This window comes from Psammomys obesus, unplaced genomic scaffold (genome assembly GCF_907164565.1).
Source record: "Psammomys obesus unplaced genomic scaffold, mPsaObe1.curated_primary_1811, whole genome shotgun sequence".
Classification (NCBI taxonomy): domain Eukaryota; kingdom Metazoa; phylum Chordata; class Mammalia; order Rodentia; family Muridae; genus Psammomys; species Psammomys obesus.
The window spans coordinates 2,395,144-2,408,118 of NW_026591597.1; the positions used below are offsets into that span (position 1 = coordinate 2,395,144).

Below are 12,975 nucleotides of genomic sequence, written 5' to 3' on the forward strand. Positions count from 1 at the left end.
CTTCGCCTCGGCCTCGGGGCCGCCGGCCGGCTCCCCCGGAGGCGGCGGCGGCGGCGGCGGCGGCAGCGGCTGCTCGTCGGCCTGAGGGGCGGACTGGCGCCCGTCGGCCTCGCCGTCCGGCACCGCCGCCTCGGTGGCCGTAACCGGGAGGGGGGTGCCGGCCTCGCTGCCGGGGATGGGCTCCAGCTCCGGCTCGGCCTCGCCGGCGCCCCCGTCCCCGGGGGACGCCGCGGTCGCCGCCGCCTCAGCAGCCACGGCCGCCATTTTCTCACTGGGTCCTCTCTCCTCCGACTCGGGCTGCGGCGGCGGCGGCGGCGGCAGCGCGGCTGGGTTCCCGAGGCCTTCCCCTCCCTCCCGCTAACACTGTCGTCCCGCCCTTTCCCTGATGCTCGTGATTGGCACCGCGCCATTGGCTCCGCCTCCCGCCCCTCCCGCATCTCTGTCCGCCCATTGGTCGCAGCGAGCCATCGGTCGCTGGCCGGGTCCCGCCCCCTCGCTGAGCGTAGGAACTTCCTATTGGTCCGGTGAGTTGTCAAGCGGCGAATCTAAAAGGGGGCGTGAGGTACGGCCTGAAGGATAGCGAAAGTGGAGCGCTGTACTTGCCGCGGGTATCTATTGGTTGGGAGGGGGAAATGCCGCTTCGTGATTGGTGTATGCTCCTGCCCGTACTCGGCCTCTTCTTCGGAGGTGGGAGAAGGAAAGGAAACGCTGGTCGTGCCAGTTCTTTCAAAGACTCCCCAAGGGAGGAATAGCGGGAGAATGCAGAAGGGGAACCACTTCCCAAGAATCTTTGCGCAGACATCCTTAGAATAAATGTTATTTCTAGGCGTGGACTTGCTTGGAGCCGAGGGTGGGCACAACAGGCTTCTGTGAGAAAGATAACTAAAGTTCCAAAATAATCCTGAAATACTTTTGGGTGCCTATTCTGCTAAGTCAGTCTTCGAGGTGCTGGGAATAAGACGACGTACAAGACGTTCTCCATAACCACATGACAGGAGCTCCAGCCTGCACGTGGAGTTCCTTCGCCTCACTTTTTAGAAACAAAGGATCAATCTGCCCCTCTAGGGACCTGCTAATTTCAAAGAAGGACAATTCTAACGAGAGGAAAGACAACTGGCATGCTAAGTTGAGTGAAGTCCTGCCACGTTGCTTATGGTGGTGCATGGTGGTTCCACTGGAAATTTTTCACTGCTGAAGCCTTTTCTTCCCTAACCCTCTTCTGTGCTGGGGGGTGGGGGTGGGGGGTGGGGCTCAATCCAGACATAGTTGTCCGTGGGACTAATCTCAGCACTTGGGAGGCATGGGCAGAAACAGCAACGATTCTAGACAACACAGACTTCATTCTGTTTCAGGACAACCTGGGCTACAGAGCTAGACCCTGTCTCAAGAAAGGAAAAATAAAGGGTGAGGGTCCCTACAGTTTTATAATGTCTTTGTTTCTCTGGTTTGGGTTTTGTTGTCTTGCTTTTTGAAACAGGGTCTCCCTGTGTAGCTTTGGCTTGCCTGGAACTCACAGAAATCGGCTTGCCTCTGCCTCCCTAGTGCTGGGTTTAAAGGCTAATCCTATTTTAAATCACTTGTTAAAGTCTAGAAGGAGCTACAAAACTGTAGCTGACTGTTCCCCAGTCAGCCTTTTCCTGTATCTGAGATCAGAGGCACTAAGAACACCCACAAAGGAGAAAGAAGTGTTACCAATGTGGAGGGGAGAATGAAATTCTGAAGATTAATTGAAGACTATATATCAGTCCTAGTACAATCTTTTTTTAAAAGAATCATCTTGTTTTTATTTCTTTTGTTTACTATTTATTCAGTATTCTTCCTGCATGTGAGCCAGGAGGTCAGAAGAGGGCACCAGATCTCATTACAGATGGTTATGAGCCACCATGTGGATGCTGGGAATTGAACTCAGGACCTTTGGAAGAACAGCCAGTGCTCTTAACCTCTGAACCTCCAGCCCCCCAGTACAATCTTACATGATTCTTGCAAGAAGACAAGTACTGGTATACTCATTTTATTTGAAAACTGGGACAAAAAGAGGTCCCTAAGGTCATTTAGGAACCTCAATTACATAGTCATAAGTCAAGTTTTCTTATGGGAAAGACAAAATGGCAATAAGCAACTATCAGTCAGTGTTCTGTCTGTTTCAAGTCTAGCAGCTCTTAGGAAAGTGAAAGTCCAATAGAAGATGCCAGTTGGGGAGAATTCAGAATCTTCCTTTAAGATAACAGGAACAAAAAATGAGTTTACTTAGTGATTACTATGTACCACTAATTTTCCCATAACCTCACATTTAAAACCCTGTGCTATAGGGGCTAGAGAGAGGGCTCAGCAGTGAAGAGCATGTGCTGCTACTGCAGAGGACTCCAGTTTGGTTTCAGCACCAAGATTAGGTGACTCACAACGGCATGCAACTCCAGCTCCAGGGGATACAATGCCCTCTTCTAAGAGCCTCCTTGTACACAAACCTACTCTCAGACACATACATACAAAAATATCTAAAAGTAGTAAAAATAGCCAGGCATGGTGGTGCATGTTTTCAGTGGAGGAGACAGAAGCAGGTGGGTCTCTGTGAGTTCAAGTTCATCTTGATCTATATACCAAGTTCTAGACCAGCCAGAGCTCTATCATAATGAGACCCTAATCTCAGTAATCAGTTTTATAAATCCACTAATATGCTTTAGATCTCTTTTACAGATGAAAAAACTGAGCCTTTCTCAAAAAACCTGTGCACAGCATTGCTGTTGATACCTAGCATTGTAAGAAAGCCAGAAACCTCTTGTGGACATTGTGCTTACATTAAACATACACGGGTCTTGCCTTACAGAACTTTTATTATGATACTATGTCTATAGTTCACCATAATCAGCTTGTTACAATAAAATGTAGTCTGTAACACCATGACATCCTGAATTCCCATGCTGTATAATCTCCCACAGGGAGGAAAATATATCTTGGGTCCTGGGACCTCATTACTTCTCAAAGTAATTACAAAATTTTGTAGTGAGTAGTTTAAATTTCTAATTTATCACATATTGTGGCATAAATAGCAAGGCACCCTCTGAAGCCACTATTTCCATTGTGCAGTTCAAGACACTACTCACCCTGTGTACACACTGAGTTGGCTCTTTTGCTTTGCCGTGAAGATCCTCTCTCTAACCCTGGCCTGTCTTTCAGAGTCGATCCTCTACAAATCTTCAGCCTTTCTAATACTAGGACTAGGTATTCATGCATCTTTCTCTTTCTCGTCCAGATAACATTGAAGGACTACTATGTATCAGTAACTGCAATCAGTGAGACAAGCAGAAGGCGTGACATATAAATAAAAAAGATTTGGTATTGGTCCACTTGGGCCTTTTTTAATTGTTGAGTTATAAAATAGTAAATAAGATGATCAAAGATTCTGAGTAATTCTATAAGAGAAGCAGGCTAGGATAATAAAGTAAAATGGGCAAGGCAAAAGAATGTGTCCTTTAAAGATGGTGGGTACAACAAGGCCTTTATAAAGACAGGACACTTTAGAGGATGCAAAGAAACAAACACAGCGAGCTCTTTACATTGCTAGCCGAATGTTCAGCTCACAAAAGAACAGCAAGCAATTGCTTAAAGTCTGAAGGCTAAAGAGGGCTTGGCTTGGTCAGAAAGACAAGGAAGATCATTGGTGGTTGAAGACAATGACCAAGAGGATAAATAGGTAAAATGAGGTTGGAAAGGAAAGCAGGAACTAAATCATCATACTTTCTAAGCGATTCTCCCTTAGGGAACCCCAGATCCAACAGAGAACCTGGCTTTTACATTTGCTTCTGTAACCCAGGAACTTCTGCCATCAGGTTCCTCCTGAAATGGAACTGACATGGAGAGATCATCGATAGCCATGTACTGTATGGGTTTAGTTGGTAGCAGCATGAATGGATAGTTGGAGGGTTGGATATATGTGTGGAAGAATAAGAAATATGGGAAGAATAAGAAATCCAGTAGTAGTGGAAGTGCTCCAGAAGGGTGGTGTGGACTGTGGGTATTGTACTTTCATAATGGCTTAGCTGTATGTTGTGGCACAGCCCTTGGGGAAGATCTGGACCCTCCAGCCTGGTTGGTAGGCAGCCTGCAGCCAGTGTGCAGAACCTCTGAATGGAAGCCTAGTTAATGTGCAGCACCTGAACAGTGTTCCTCGTTTAACATCTGTCTGTCAGCATAGACTTACATCATTTTGCTATGCTCTTGGACCCAGTGAGCATCTAGGCAAGATGCCCCCTGCCTGTGGAAATATGTTGTCAGGCATCCAGGTATGAAGATGCCTCAAAGACCCTGCACCTGTGACTCCTTCCCCACTGGACATAAGCAGCATCCCCTGGAAGCCAGAGATTCCAGAACACACATATCAGTACATCATCAAGCAGAGGATGGAGAAGCCATTGTCACCTCCCTATTGTGAGATGACTCTGTCAATAGCTAGTGACAGTGTGGACAGAATTCCCATGGTGAAAGCTTTAGCTTTAGCTACCCATGTCATCTTGAATTATCTCACCACAAAACAGACCTAGGAGAGCATTTGGCATTTTGAGGAACAGGCAGGACTGAGAGATGCTTGGCTACACACACCACAAGGAACTTCCCAATGAGAAGAACAAGTACCTCTCAGAGGTAGAAGCACTCCATAAGTTAAAGCTATAGTGTTCATCTCACCACAAAGAACATCCCCTCACTCATTCAAGAAGAAGTTCATGGGTGGGAATGAGAGAGGGGGATACATCTGGGATACAAAGTGACTAAACTGTAATTAGTTTAAAAAAGTAAAGAAGTCCACAAGCTGCTTCACCTCTGTTTCTTCCACGGCCTTATCTGGCCCAAACCCTGACACTATGGACCATGGAAATGGGAACAATAAGAACTCATCAGATAAACAGAGCCCCTTTGGACCAGTCTGATCTGTAAGTCTGATTATGGAGGTTTTGCCCTCTAGCCCTACAAAGGAGCCTAGAGCCCAGTCCCAGTGGCAGAGACATGCCCAGGCTGCCTGAGTAGCTGAAGACCCAGCAGTCTTCAAGTTGCTCAAGATGGATGCCCCATTCATAGAAGGAAAAAAGCAAACACAATGTACCCATAAGCTCAGACCCCATGACTTGAATATGTTCGTGTCCATTGCCTTCTAGAATGCTTTGAGGAGTCCTTGGGAATTCTGTTCTTTAACCTCAGCTCTGAAACAGGGATGCAGTATTTTTAAGTGGAGGCTTGAGTGACATTTAATACAGTGATTATCTGTCTGTGAGCGAAACTGTTCTGCTCTGCTTTAAAGTTGAATAAAGTTAGCTGTGCTGATTGGAAATCCTTATGACCTATTTTTTTTTTTTTTTTTTTTTGTATTCTTTGACCTAGAGAAGGACTTTGAACCTTGCCTCCTGGGTAAATAATGCTTATGCAATTCCCAAACCTAAGCTTCTTAATTCCTTTCCCGTGACCAACCTAAGCATTGACAATGAGAGATGTGCACCTACTAACCTGGACAGCTGTGGCCTCCTGACAGTTTCTAGTCGTGTCAGCAGAACTGAACCTGTCTGAGAGCTGGGTATTGCTAACAGCGAGGCTTGTAGACCCTGGCTCTCCACACTGAAGCTACAGGCTATGTGTTTTTTTTAGCCTAATAGGCCCCTGCAGTTGGAGGGCTGCCTTGCTATTAAATGTCACAGAACAAATACTAGTCTCACAGGGCCTCTCTTGCAAGTGAAATTAGCTTAACTCCAATTTGGTCAAAAACTTCCTACAGGAGAAAGCTGAGACTACTGAGTTCATATCGGTAAATAACATGCTAACTGGGCTTTCTTGTGATTTTGTGTTTTTCATTCCAAGAGCTTGAAGCCAGGGCCTCGTTCATGCTAGGTATGTGCTCACTGAGTTCCACCTCTGGGTGCTGGATAGTGTACAAAGATGTATGTAAAGATGGTGGGTAAGTAGGGAGACTTGAGGTTCACTTGAAGTCACCTCATTTTGATTTCCTTGTTTAGGCCAAGGCCTCGGATTTTGGTTTGTGGGAGGAAAAGGAAAAATTCAAATCTTTTCTATAATGAAAACATTTTTCATCAAATGAGCCACATGCTTTTTTTCCCCCCTTGCATCATCTTGAACACTGTTGCAAATACTTGCTGGTTTTGTTTTGGGCAGTAGTCTGTTTCCTTAATGAGCTAACCTTCTCACAGAGAAGCCCTGGAGTCTACAGTTGTCATAAAAATTAATCTGTGTTCTCTCCTGTACTGACAAGAATTTTTGCTACTGCCTCAGAGAAACAAGAGAGACAGACAGACAGAGACTGAGAGAGAGAGAGAGAGACAGAGATCCACTTGGGGTTGAGCATGGTAGCTCACACCTATCGTACCAGAGCTAGAAGCGGTGAGACCAGGATTTCAAGGCCTTCTTTGATATCATATTGGGTTCAAGGCCAGCATGACAAGCATGAGACCCTGTTTCAAAAAAACAAAAAAAAAAAGAAAAGAAAAAAAAAAACAGCCTGACCTGGCAACACACACAATAGTCAGGAAGACCAAAAGTTCAGTGTTTAAGGCCAGCCTGTCATGCATAAGGCTATGTCTAGGCTAAGAAGTAAAAATTAAAAGCGGTCCAGATGGATGGAGCAAGGCTCAAGGCTCTCACCCATAATCCTGGTACTCAGGAGACTAAGGCAGGAGAATTTCAACAAGTTGGGATTCCAGGCTAGACTAGAGTACAGGGTAAAACCCCTTATCAGAAAAAGAAGTTCAGCCTGGCACCCCAGCAAGTCCCGACTGTCACAGACTTTAGTTCCAAGCTCTGTGGGGTTCTAGAGTATTGGCCAAGCCTCAAGAATGTTTAAACTTCAAGACTGAACCTGTGTCTGCTTCAACTCAGCTTCTCTCTGGCTATACAAAACTTCCATGATCTTAGCTAAATCATTTAACCTGTTTCCTCAGTTATAATCTATTTTGTTGTGTGGGTTTACATGTGAGTCTTTACACCCCGGTGCACATACCCTTGGAGGTCAGAGGCAGTGGGTATTCTGGAGCTGGAATTCTAGATGGTCCTGACAACCGTACTGGGAACCAAACTCTGGAAGAGCAGCAAATGCTCTTAACGACTGAGCCGTTTCTCTAGACTCTGTGTATTTTGTTAAATCTCATGTTTTAATAGCTATCTCCAAGAGAATTTGGTTCAGGGTTTTGGTTTTTGGCCAGCATATGTTTGTTTGTTTTTGTTTTGATGTGTGTGTGTGTGTTTGAGTGTGTGACCAGGAGAGAGCATTGGAGCCTGCAGAGGTCAGAGGAGGACATCAGACCCCCTGGTACTATAGTTACAGATGGCTGTGAATGTGAGTTGCCATAGGGATGCTGAGAACTGAGGAACTGATCCCAGACCCTCTTCAAGAGCATCAAGGGTTCTTGCACATCAGGCCATCTCTCCAGCCCTAGGTTGATTTGAGGTTTTTCTGTTTTGTTTTATTTTAAATGATGTAACTTTTTTTTTTTTTTTTTTGTCTTTTGTCTTTTGAGGCGGTGTACTACTCTGTAGCGCTGGCTGACCTGGAATACACTGTGTAATCCGGGCCAGACTGAAACGTCTGGTGGTCTTCCTGCCTCTGCTTCCCAAGTGCCGGGATCACAGGAGTATCCTACCATGCCTGACTACATAATATCAAGTATATAACACAGACCTCAACGTTATTAACAGTTAGGTCCAGAAACACAATATGATTGTTATATCTTAGATTAATCACATTGCTGCTGGACCTCAACTACCTACCCAATAATGAAACCTTCAGAAGATTTTTGAAAACGAAAGCCCAGCCCCTAGCTCACAGGCCAGAATGCTGAACTAAGACTTAGCACTTATTTTCTTCTCTCTGGACACGTTTACGCTGGAAATTGAGTAACAGGCAGAAGACAACATGGGGCAGAGACCAGGGTAAAGGGAATGGCTTTAAAGACTCATGGGACACAAGAGCTAAACACAAGAGCCAAGTGAGGTGTCCCTCCTACTTCTGTCTGGAAGCCAGTATTTCTGTTCTAGAATTAGTCTACCTGCTCCCAGATGGAGTCAGAATGTCTGGCGAATTTGTCAAGCACTGGTTCTTTTTGTACCCAGTGATTCTCAGTGCACTTTGGAATTGGAGAATTTGCCAAAGCTGTTTTGCACACATGCTATGAACCCACACTGATAATATAGAAACAACAAAGCCAGGCATGGTGCTTCACACTTGTAATTCCAGAGCCTGGGAGGCTAGGGAACTAACAGGAAATGTGAGTGGCCATTCCTAAATCTAGTCTCTGTCTCTTGGCCTGGATACTGGTTATACAGGTTATGTTCAACTTTTTATAATGCCAGCTTTGCTCTCCTGTGTACTTTTCGGTAGATAAACTGTACTGCCTATGACGGCCAGTGTCATCACTTCTTAAACAATAGTCAGGTATTTTATGATTGGAAGTCAAAACCCTGACTTAACCCGGTCCTCTTGCCCACGGCTGTTATCTAGGCATCAGCAGGGATTGTGGTCCTTTCTGAAAGCTCAGCTAGGAAAAGAGCCATGTGGTGTTTGATTTATACGTCACCAAGCTACAGGGAGCTCAGACTGAACATCATTTCTGATGCATCTATGAATGTGTTTTTAAAAGGGATTAGCATTTGAAGGGGATTTCCCTGATGTGGCTGGGTGTCACCTAGTCTTTCAAATGCCTGGTGAGAGAAAAAAAAAAAAGGGGGAGAGTCCACCCTTTTGTTGCCTGCCTGCCTGCTGGATCTGAGATGCCAAGCTTCCTTTGCCCTTGAACTGCCATTTACAGCAGTGGCTACCTCCTCGGTTTACAGGCATTTAGTGTACAAACAGTGCTAGCTTCTCTAAGTCTCCAGCTTGCCGAAACAGGTTGGTCACGGTGACTTTTTCACCTCCAAATCAAACAAAGTAACTTTTTTTTTTTTAAAGAAAATATTTCATGTTACCCGGACTGGCACTAAACTTAGTCTCAGTGCTTTGGCCTTCCAAAGCGGGATTACAGGTGTTCACCACCATGTCCAGTTGATGCTGACTTTGTCACTATCATTGTTACCATTTTTACTGTTTGTGGGTACACATGCACGCGTTCCTGTGCGCTTAGAGGTCTGTAGACAACTTCTTATATTTTTGGTTGTGAGCCTAGCCTTTAACGGCTGAGCCATCTCTCCAGCCCTGTAGACAACTTCTTGAAATTGGTTCCCTGCTAATTTTATGTAGGTTCTTGGTGTTGGGAACCTTAAGCAGGCATCTCTACGCCCAGCCCCAAGGGACCCAACGAACTGGCTACCTGGCGTCTGTGAGGCCTCCTGCAGACCACCTAAAACTACCTGTGCGTTGTGTGTGCTCTGCGTCGACTTAGAAGAGAACTCAAAGCCCCTCCTCTCTCTCTTTCTCTCCTGCCCTGTCCAGAGACGGTCTCTTCCCTTTCCCCTAATAAGCCTCCCACGGGGAATCAGTCACACGTCGTGATTTGTGAACCCACCATGTAACTCTTTTGCACAATCCAATCACTTGGAATTAAACTCAGCTTGTCAGGCCCGCTAAGCTTTTTGCCTTATGAGCCAGCCATCTCGCCAGCCCCACTGTCTTACCTATTTTGAAACACAGCCTCACTCTCTAGCTAGTCTGGAACTCACTATGTAGCCCACGCTGTCCTCCACCTCTTGGTGATCCCACTGCCACAGTGTCAGTGCTGGGATGATAGGCATGAGCCACCAAGCCGAGATCAGTTCCATCTCCCTTGAGAATGTTGACCGTGCAAGCTTATGTGAATACTGGCTGCATTCTGATCCTGGGTGTTGACCACAGGCAGCCCTCAGCTTAATGGCCACAGGTCTGCTCCACAGGGCAGTCTGAAATGTGTAGCTTGCTCCTTAAGACCAAGCTGAGAGGACTAATAAAGAAATGTAAATAACAGAGGAGCCACATTTTTGTACCCTAATCTCACAAGCAGTAGCCTGTCACTTTAGTCCCAGAGTCCCAGGAAAGGGGAGAGAAGATCCACAAAGGAATCCTGTGAGAGCACAGTAACTGGAGGCAGAACTCATCATGATCCTTTCAGAAGCAAATGCAGCCAGCATGCCTTAAGGTTTAAAGGACACAAGGAAGGATAGTCCAAGCTCCCCTCCCCCCACACTTCTACAGTGTTAAGAACTGCTGCAGCTCCTGTGAGTGCCCTCTCCCCATACCGCCTGCCCATGGTAACAGCCTCACTCAGCACACTGCAAAGATAGCCACCGCCTGCCATACTGATAGCATCCTTCAAAATGAAAGCCACAGTTAGTCTGTCCTTTTGCTGAGCTTAGGGAATCAAGTGCCGAAAACTGTAGGCACTATCCTGAAACACCTTCCTTCCTGGCCTGGGTGTTGTTTCCTCCTGCTCTCCCCAATGCTTGCCACACATACATTTAATTCACTTTATTTTTCTTGTACACCACAAAACCTTTATGTGGTGGCCACAGCCGGGGCCTGGGTCCTCTGAACAGAGCCTCTGGTGTGGGTTTCCACAAGATGGTCGGTCAGTGGATTCCTGCTAAGGAGACTTGGCGAACACAGTCTTTTTCCAGGGGCCAGAGGTCAGATAGCTACAGGTTTTAGAAACGACATCAAAGGTGGCCTTGGCAAAGTTAGCCAGGATGGCACTTCAGCCCCTGGCTGATGGTGTGTAGCAGTCATCAATACCAGCCAGCAGCAGCAGAAGCAGTTTCTTGGGCACAGGAGCAGAGATGATGCCAATGCTTCTGGGGCAGGGATGAAATGCATCAACACAGAGCCACAGCAGCCTGCCACCTTACATGGAACAGTGTAGGGCTTGCCAGACTTGTTCCCCCCTTGTAGCCTCTGCACATAGGGACAATAGGAAGCTTGGCCAAGATCATGGCCCCTCAGGTGGCACTGGCTACTACCTTGGAGCACTTAACACCAAGACCAGCATGACAGTATAGTCCCCAATAGCAACGAAAGCCTTGGACCTCGTCCATTGGCCAGCAGTGGCTGCTTCTCCACCGGCATGGTCTTTAGAGCCTCATCCTTCAGGGATGTGCCCAGGAAAAAGTCAATAATCTCAGATACCTTAATGGGCAGGGAGAACAGATGGAGAACAGGACTTGTCCTTCATGTCCTTGACCAAGCAGCCCATCTTTGTGACGGGGATGGGGATCCACAGCTTTACCTCCACAAGCCCCTTGGCCTCTACCACTGCCAAGGCCTCAAGCGTGACTTCAGACCCTAAGACTGCTGCCTCCTTACCCTGATCCTCTGGGCCCTCCCACTGCACTGGTGTCTTCCGCCATTTGGCGCCATTCATCTTTCCAAAGAAGAAGAAGGCACACATGTATTTTTGTAATATCTTGTGTGTCCCAGGCTCATCTCAAACTCCTGGGTTCGGGTGATCATTCCAAGTAAGTCTGTAGGCACCCAGAATGCTGTGTCAACATGCCTCCCCCCCACTTTTTTTTTTTTTTTAAACAAAGCCTCCCTCCTCCAAACAAAGACTTTTGCTAGGCAGTGGTGACACACACTTTTTTTTTTTAACTTTATTTATTTTATGTATATGGACACTGTTTTCATGCACAGCAGAAGAGGGAATCAGACTACATTACAAATGGTTGAAAACCACCACCATGTGGGTGCTGGGAATTGAACTCACGTCCTCTGGAAGAAGAGCCAATGCGCTTAACCTCTGAGCCTTCTCTCCAGCCCCTCCCCCCCACTTTTTTAATCACTTTTTTTTTGTTCACATGTGGAAGGGGGCCATGCTGTGCTATGTATGTAGAGACTCTAAGACAATCTGCAGAAGTGGGTTCTCTCATTCCATCATGTGTTGCTCGGGAATTTAACTCAGGCCACCAGACTTGGCAACAGGTACCTTTATGCCCTCTCATGGGCCTTCAGTGTAGTTTTTGTTTGCTTGCTTGTTTCTAGGTTTATGTATTTTGTGTATATGAGTGTTTTGCCTGCAGATGTTTTTAAACTTGGCTTTTTTAACAGAGGTTCTGGAAAGAAGCCGTGCCTTCCACCAAACCTTCTGCAAGGCTGATTAAAACATCAGTGATGGCACTGGGGAGATGGCTGAACTGTTAAGAACACTTGCTACTCTTGAAGAGGACCTGGGTTTGGTTCTTACCACCCACATGATTACTCCCAACCATCTGTAACTCCCATTCTAGGGGATTTGACACCACCTTCTGGCCTCTCTGGGAACCAGGCACAAAGTTGGTGCACATACATACTTGCAGGCAAAACACTCATTCACATAAAACAGAAGTAAATAAATATATTTTTTAAAAATAACATAGATGATTGTGGAGAGGTTGAAATGCTACAAATTCAGAGCCTAATACAGTTTATCTTTAGCACCCCACATAGTCATCCCTTGCCTACCTCCGAATATGACCTAAAATCTATATGACTAACAGAAACAAAACAAAACAAACTTTTAGAATGTGCTAACTTACCCCTAGTTTCTTCCACCCAAAAAGCTAAGACTGTCATCAGATAGCTCTGAAACCTATGGTTGAGATAACCCTGCTTTGCTCTAACCCACCTACTCTATATTTCCACCAACGTATTTGTGAGAGTGCCACATCCTAACCACCAGACCACCAGGGAAACTGCCACTAATGTATCTGTAAAGCCCCTCCATGTGCGACTTTCTGGTACTATAGACACTTCATCAAACTATGACCATGTTAGAACATGTAATCTATGACAACCAGAATCCATGTCCCTGTGCCTTTATCACTTACAGTTGGCTTTGTAATAAACTACTTCTCATCCTCATGGAGATGAGAATTATTTCAATTCCTATGACAATCCCAGAGATCCTTCTCTTGGAACTGGCATCTCCACTAACCATCTCGGTTTGCCTGAGAGACTAATGATGGGTGCTCTAGCTCAGTAGTAGAAGGTACCAAGCATGTGGGAGGCCATAGGTTTATTCTCTGGTACTACCAAGATTAAATAAA

General features: G+C 46.1%; 2 protein-coding genes and 1 pseudogene across 3 annotated transcripts in view; 2 read left to right on the forward strand and 1 right to left on the reverse strand.

The window, feature by feature from the left end:
- Pwwp2a (PWWP domain containing 2A) overlaps positions 1 to 333 on the reverse strand; it is a 40,589-nt gene extending 40,256 nt beyond the window's left edge. The window contains exon 1 of the mRNA XM_055610715.1: positions 7 to 333. Within this exon, the coding sequence (XP_055466690.1) occupies positions 7 to 264 (258 nt within the window). The 5' untranslated portion in view covers positions 265 to 333. The remainder of the gene's footprint in view (positions 1 to 6) is intronic.
- Positions 334 to 353: 20 nt separating this feature from the next.
- The window catches only part of Fabp6 (fatty acid binding protein 6), a 75,594-nt gene continuing 62,972 nt past the window's right edge, over positions 354 to 12,975 (forward strand). Inside the window, exon 1 of one of the 2 annotated variants that reach the window (XM_055610676.1) lies at positions 354 to 524. The gene's annotated coding sequence lies outside the window, so the exon portion shown is untranslated. Of the gene's footprint in view, positions 525 to 1,325; positions 1,405 to 12,975 lie in introns of those variants that run through there. The other variant, XM_055610675.1, reaches the window with a different exon arrangement.
- Positions 4,431 to 5,147, forward strand: LOC129679510 (putative monooxygenase p33MONOX; annotated as a pseudogene).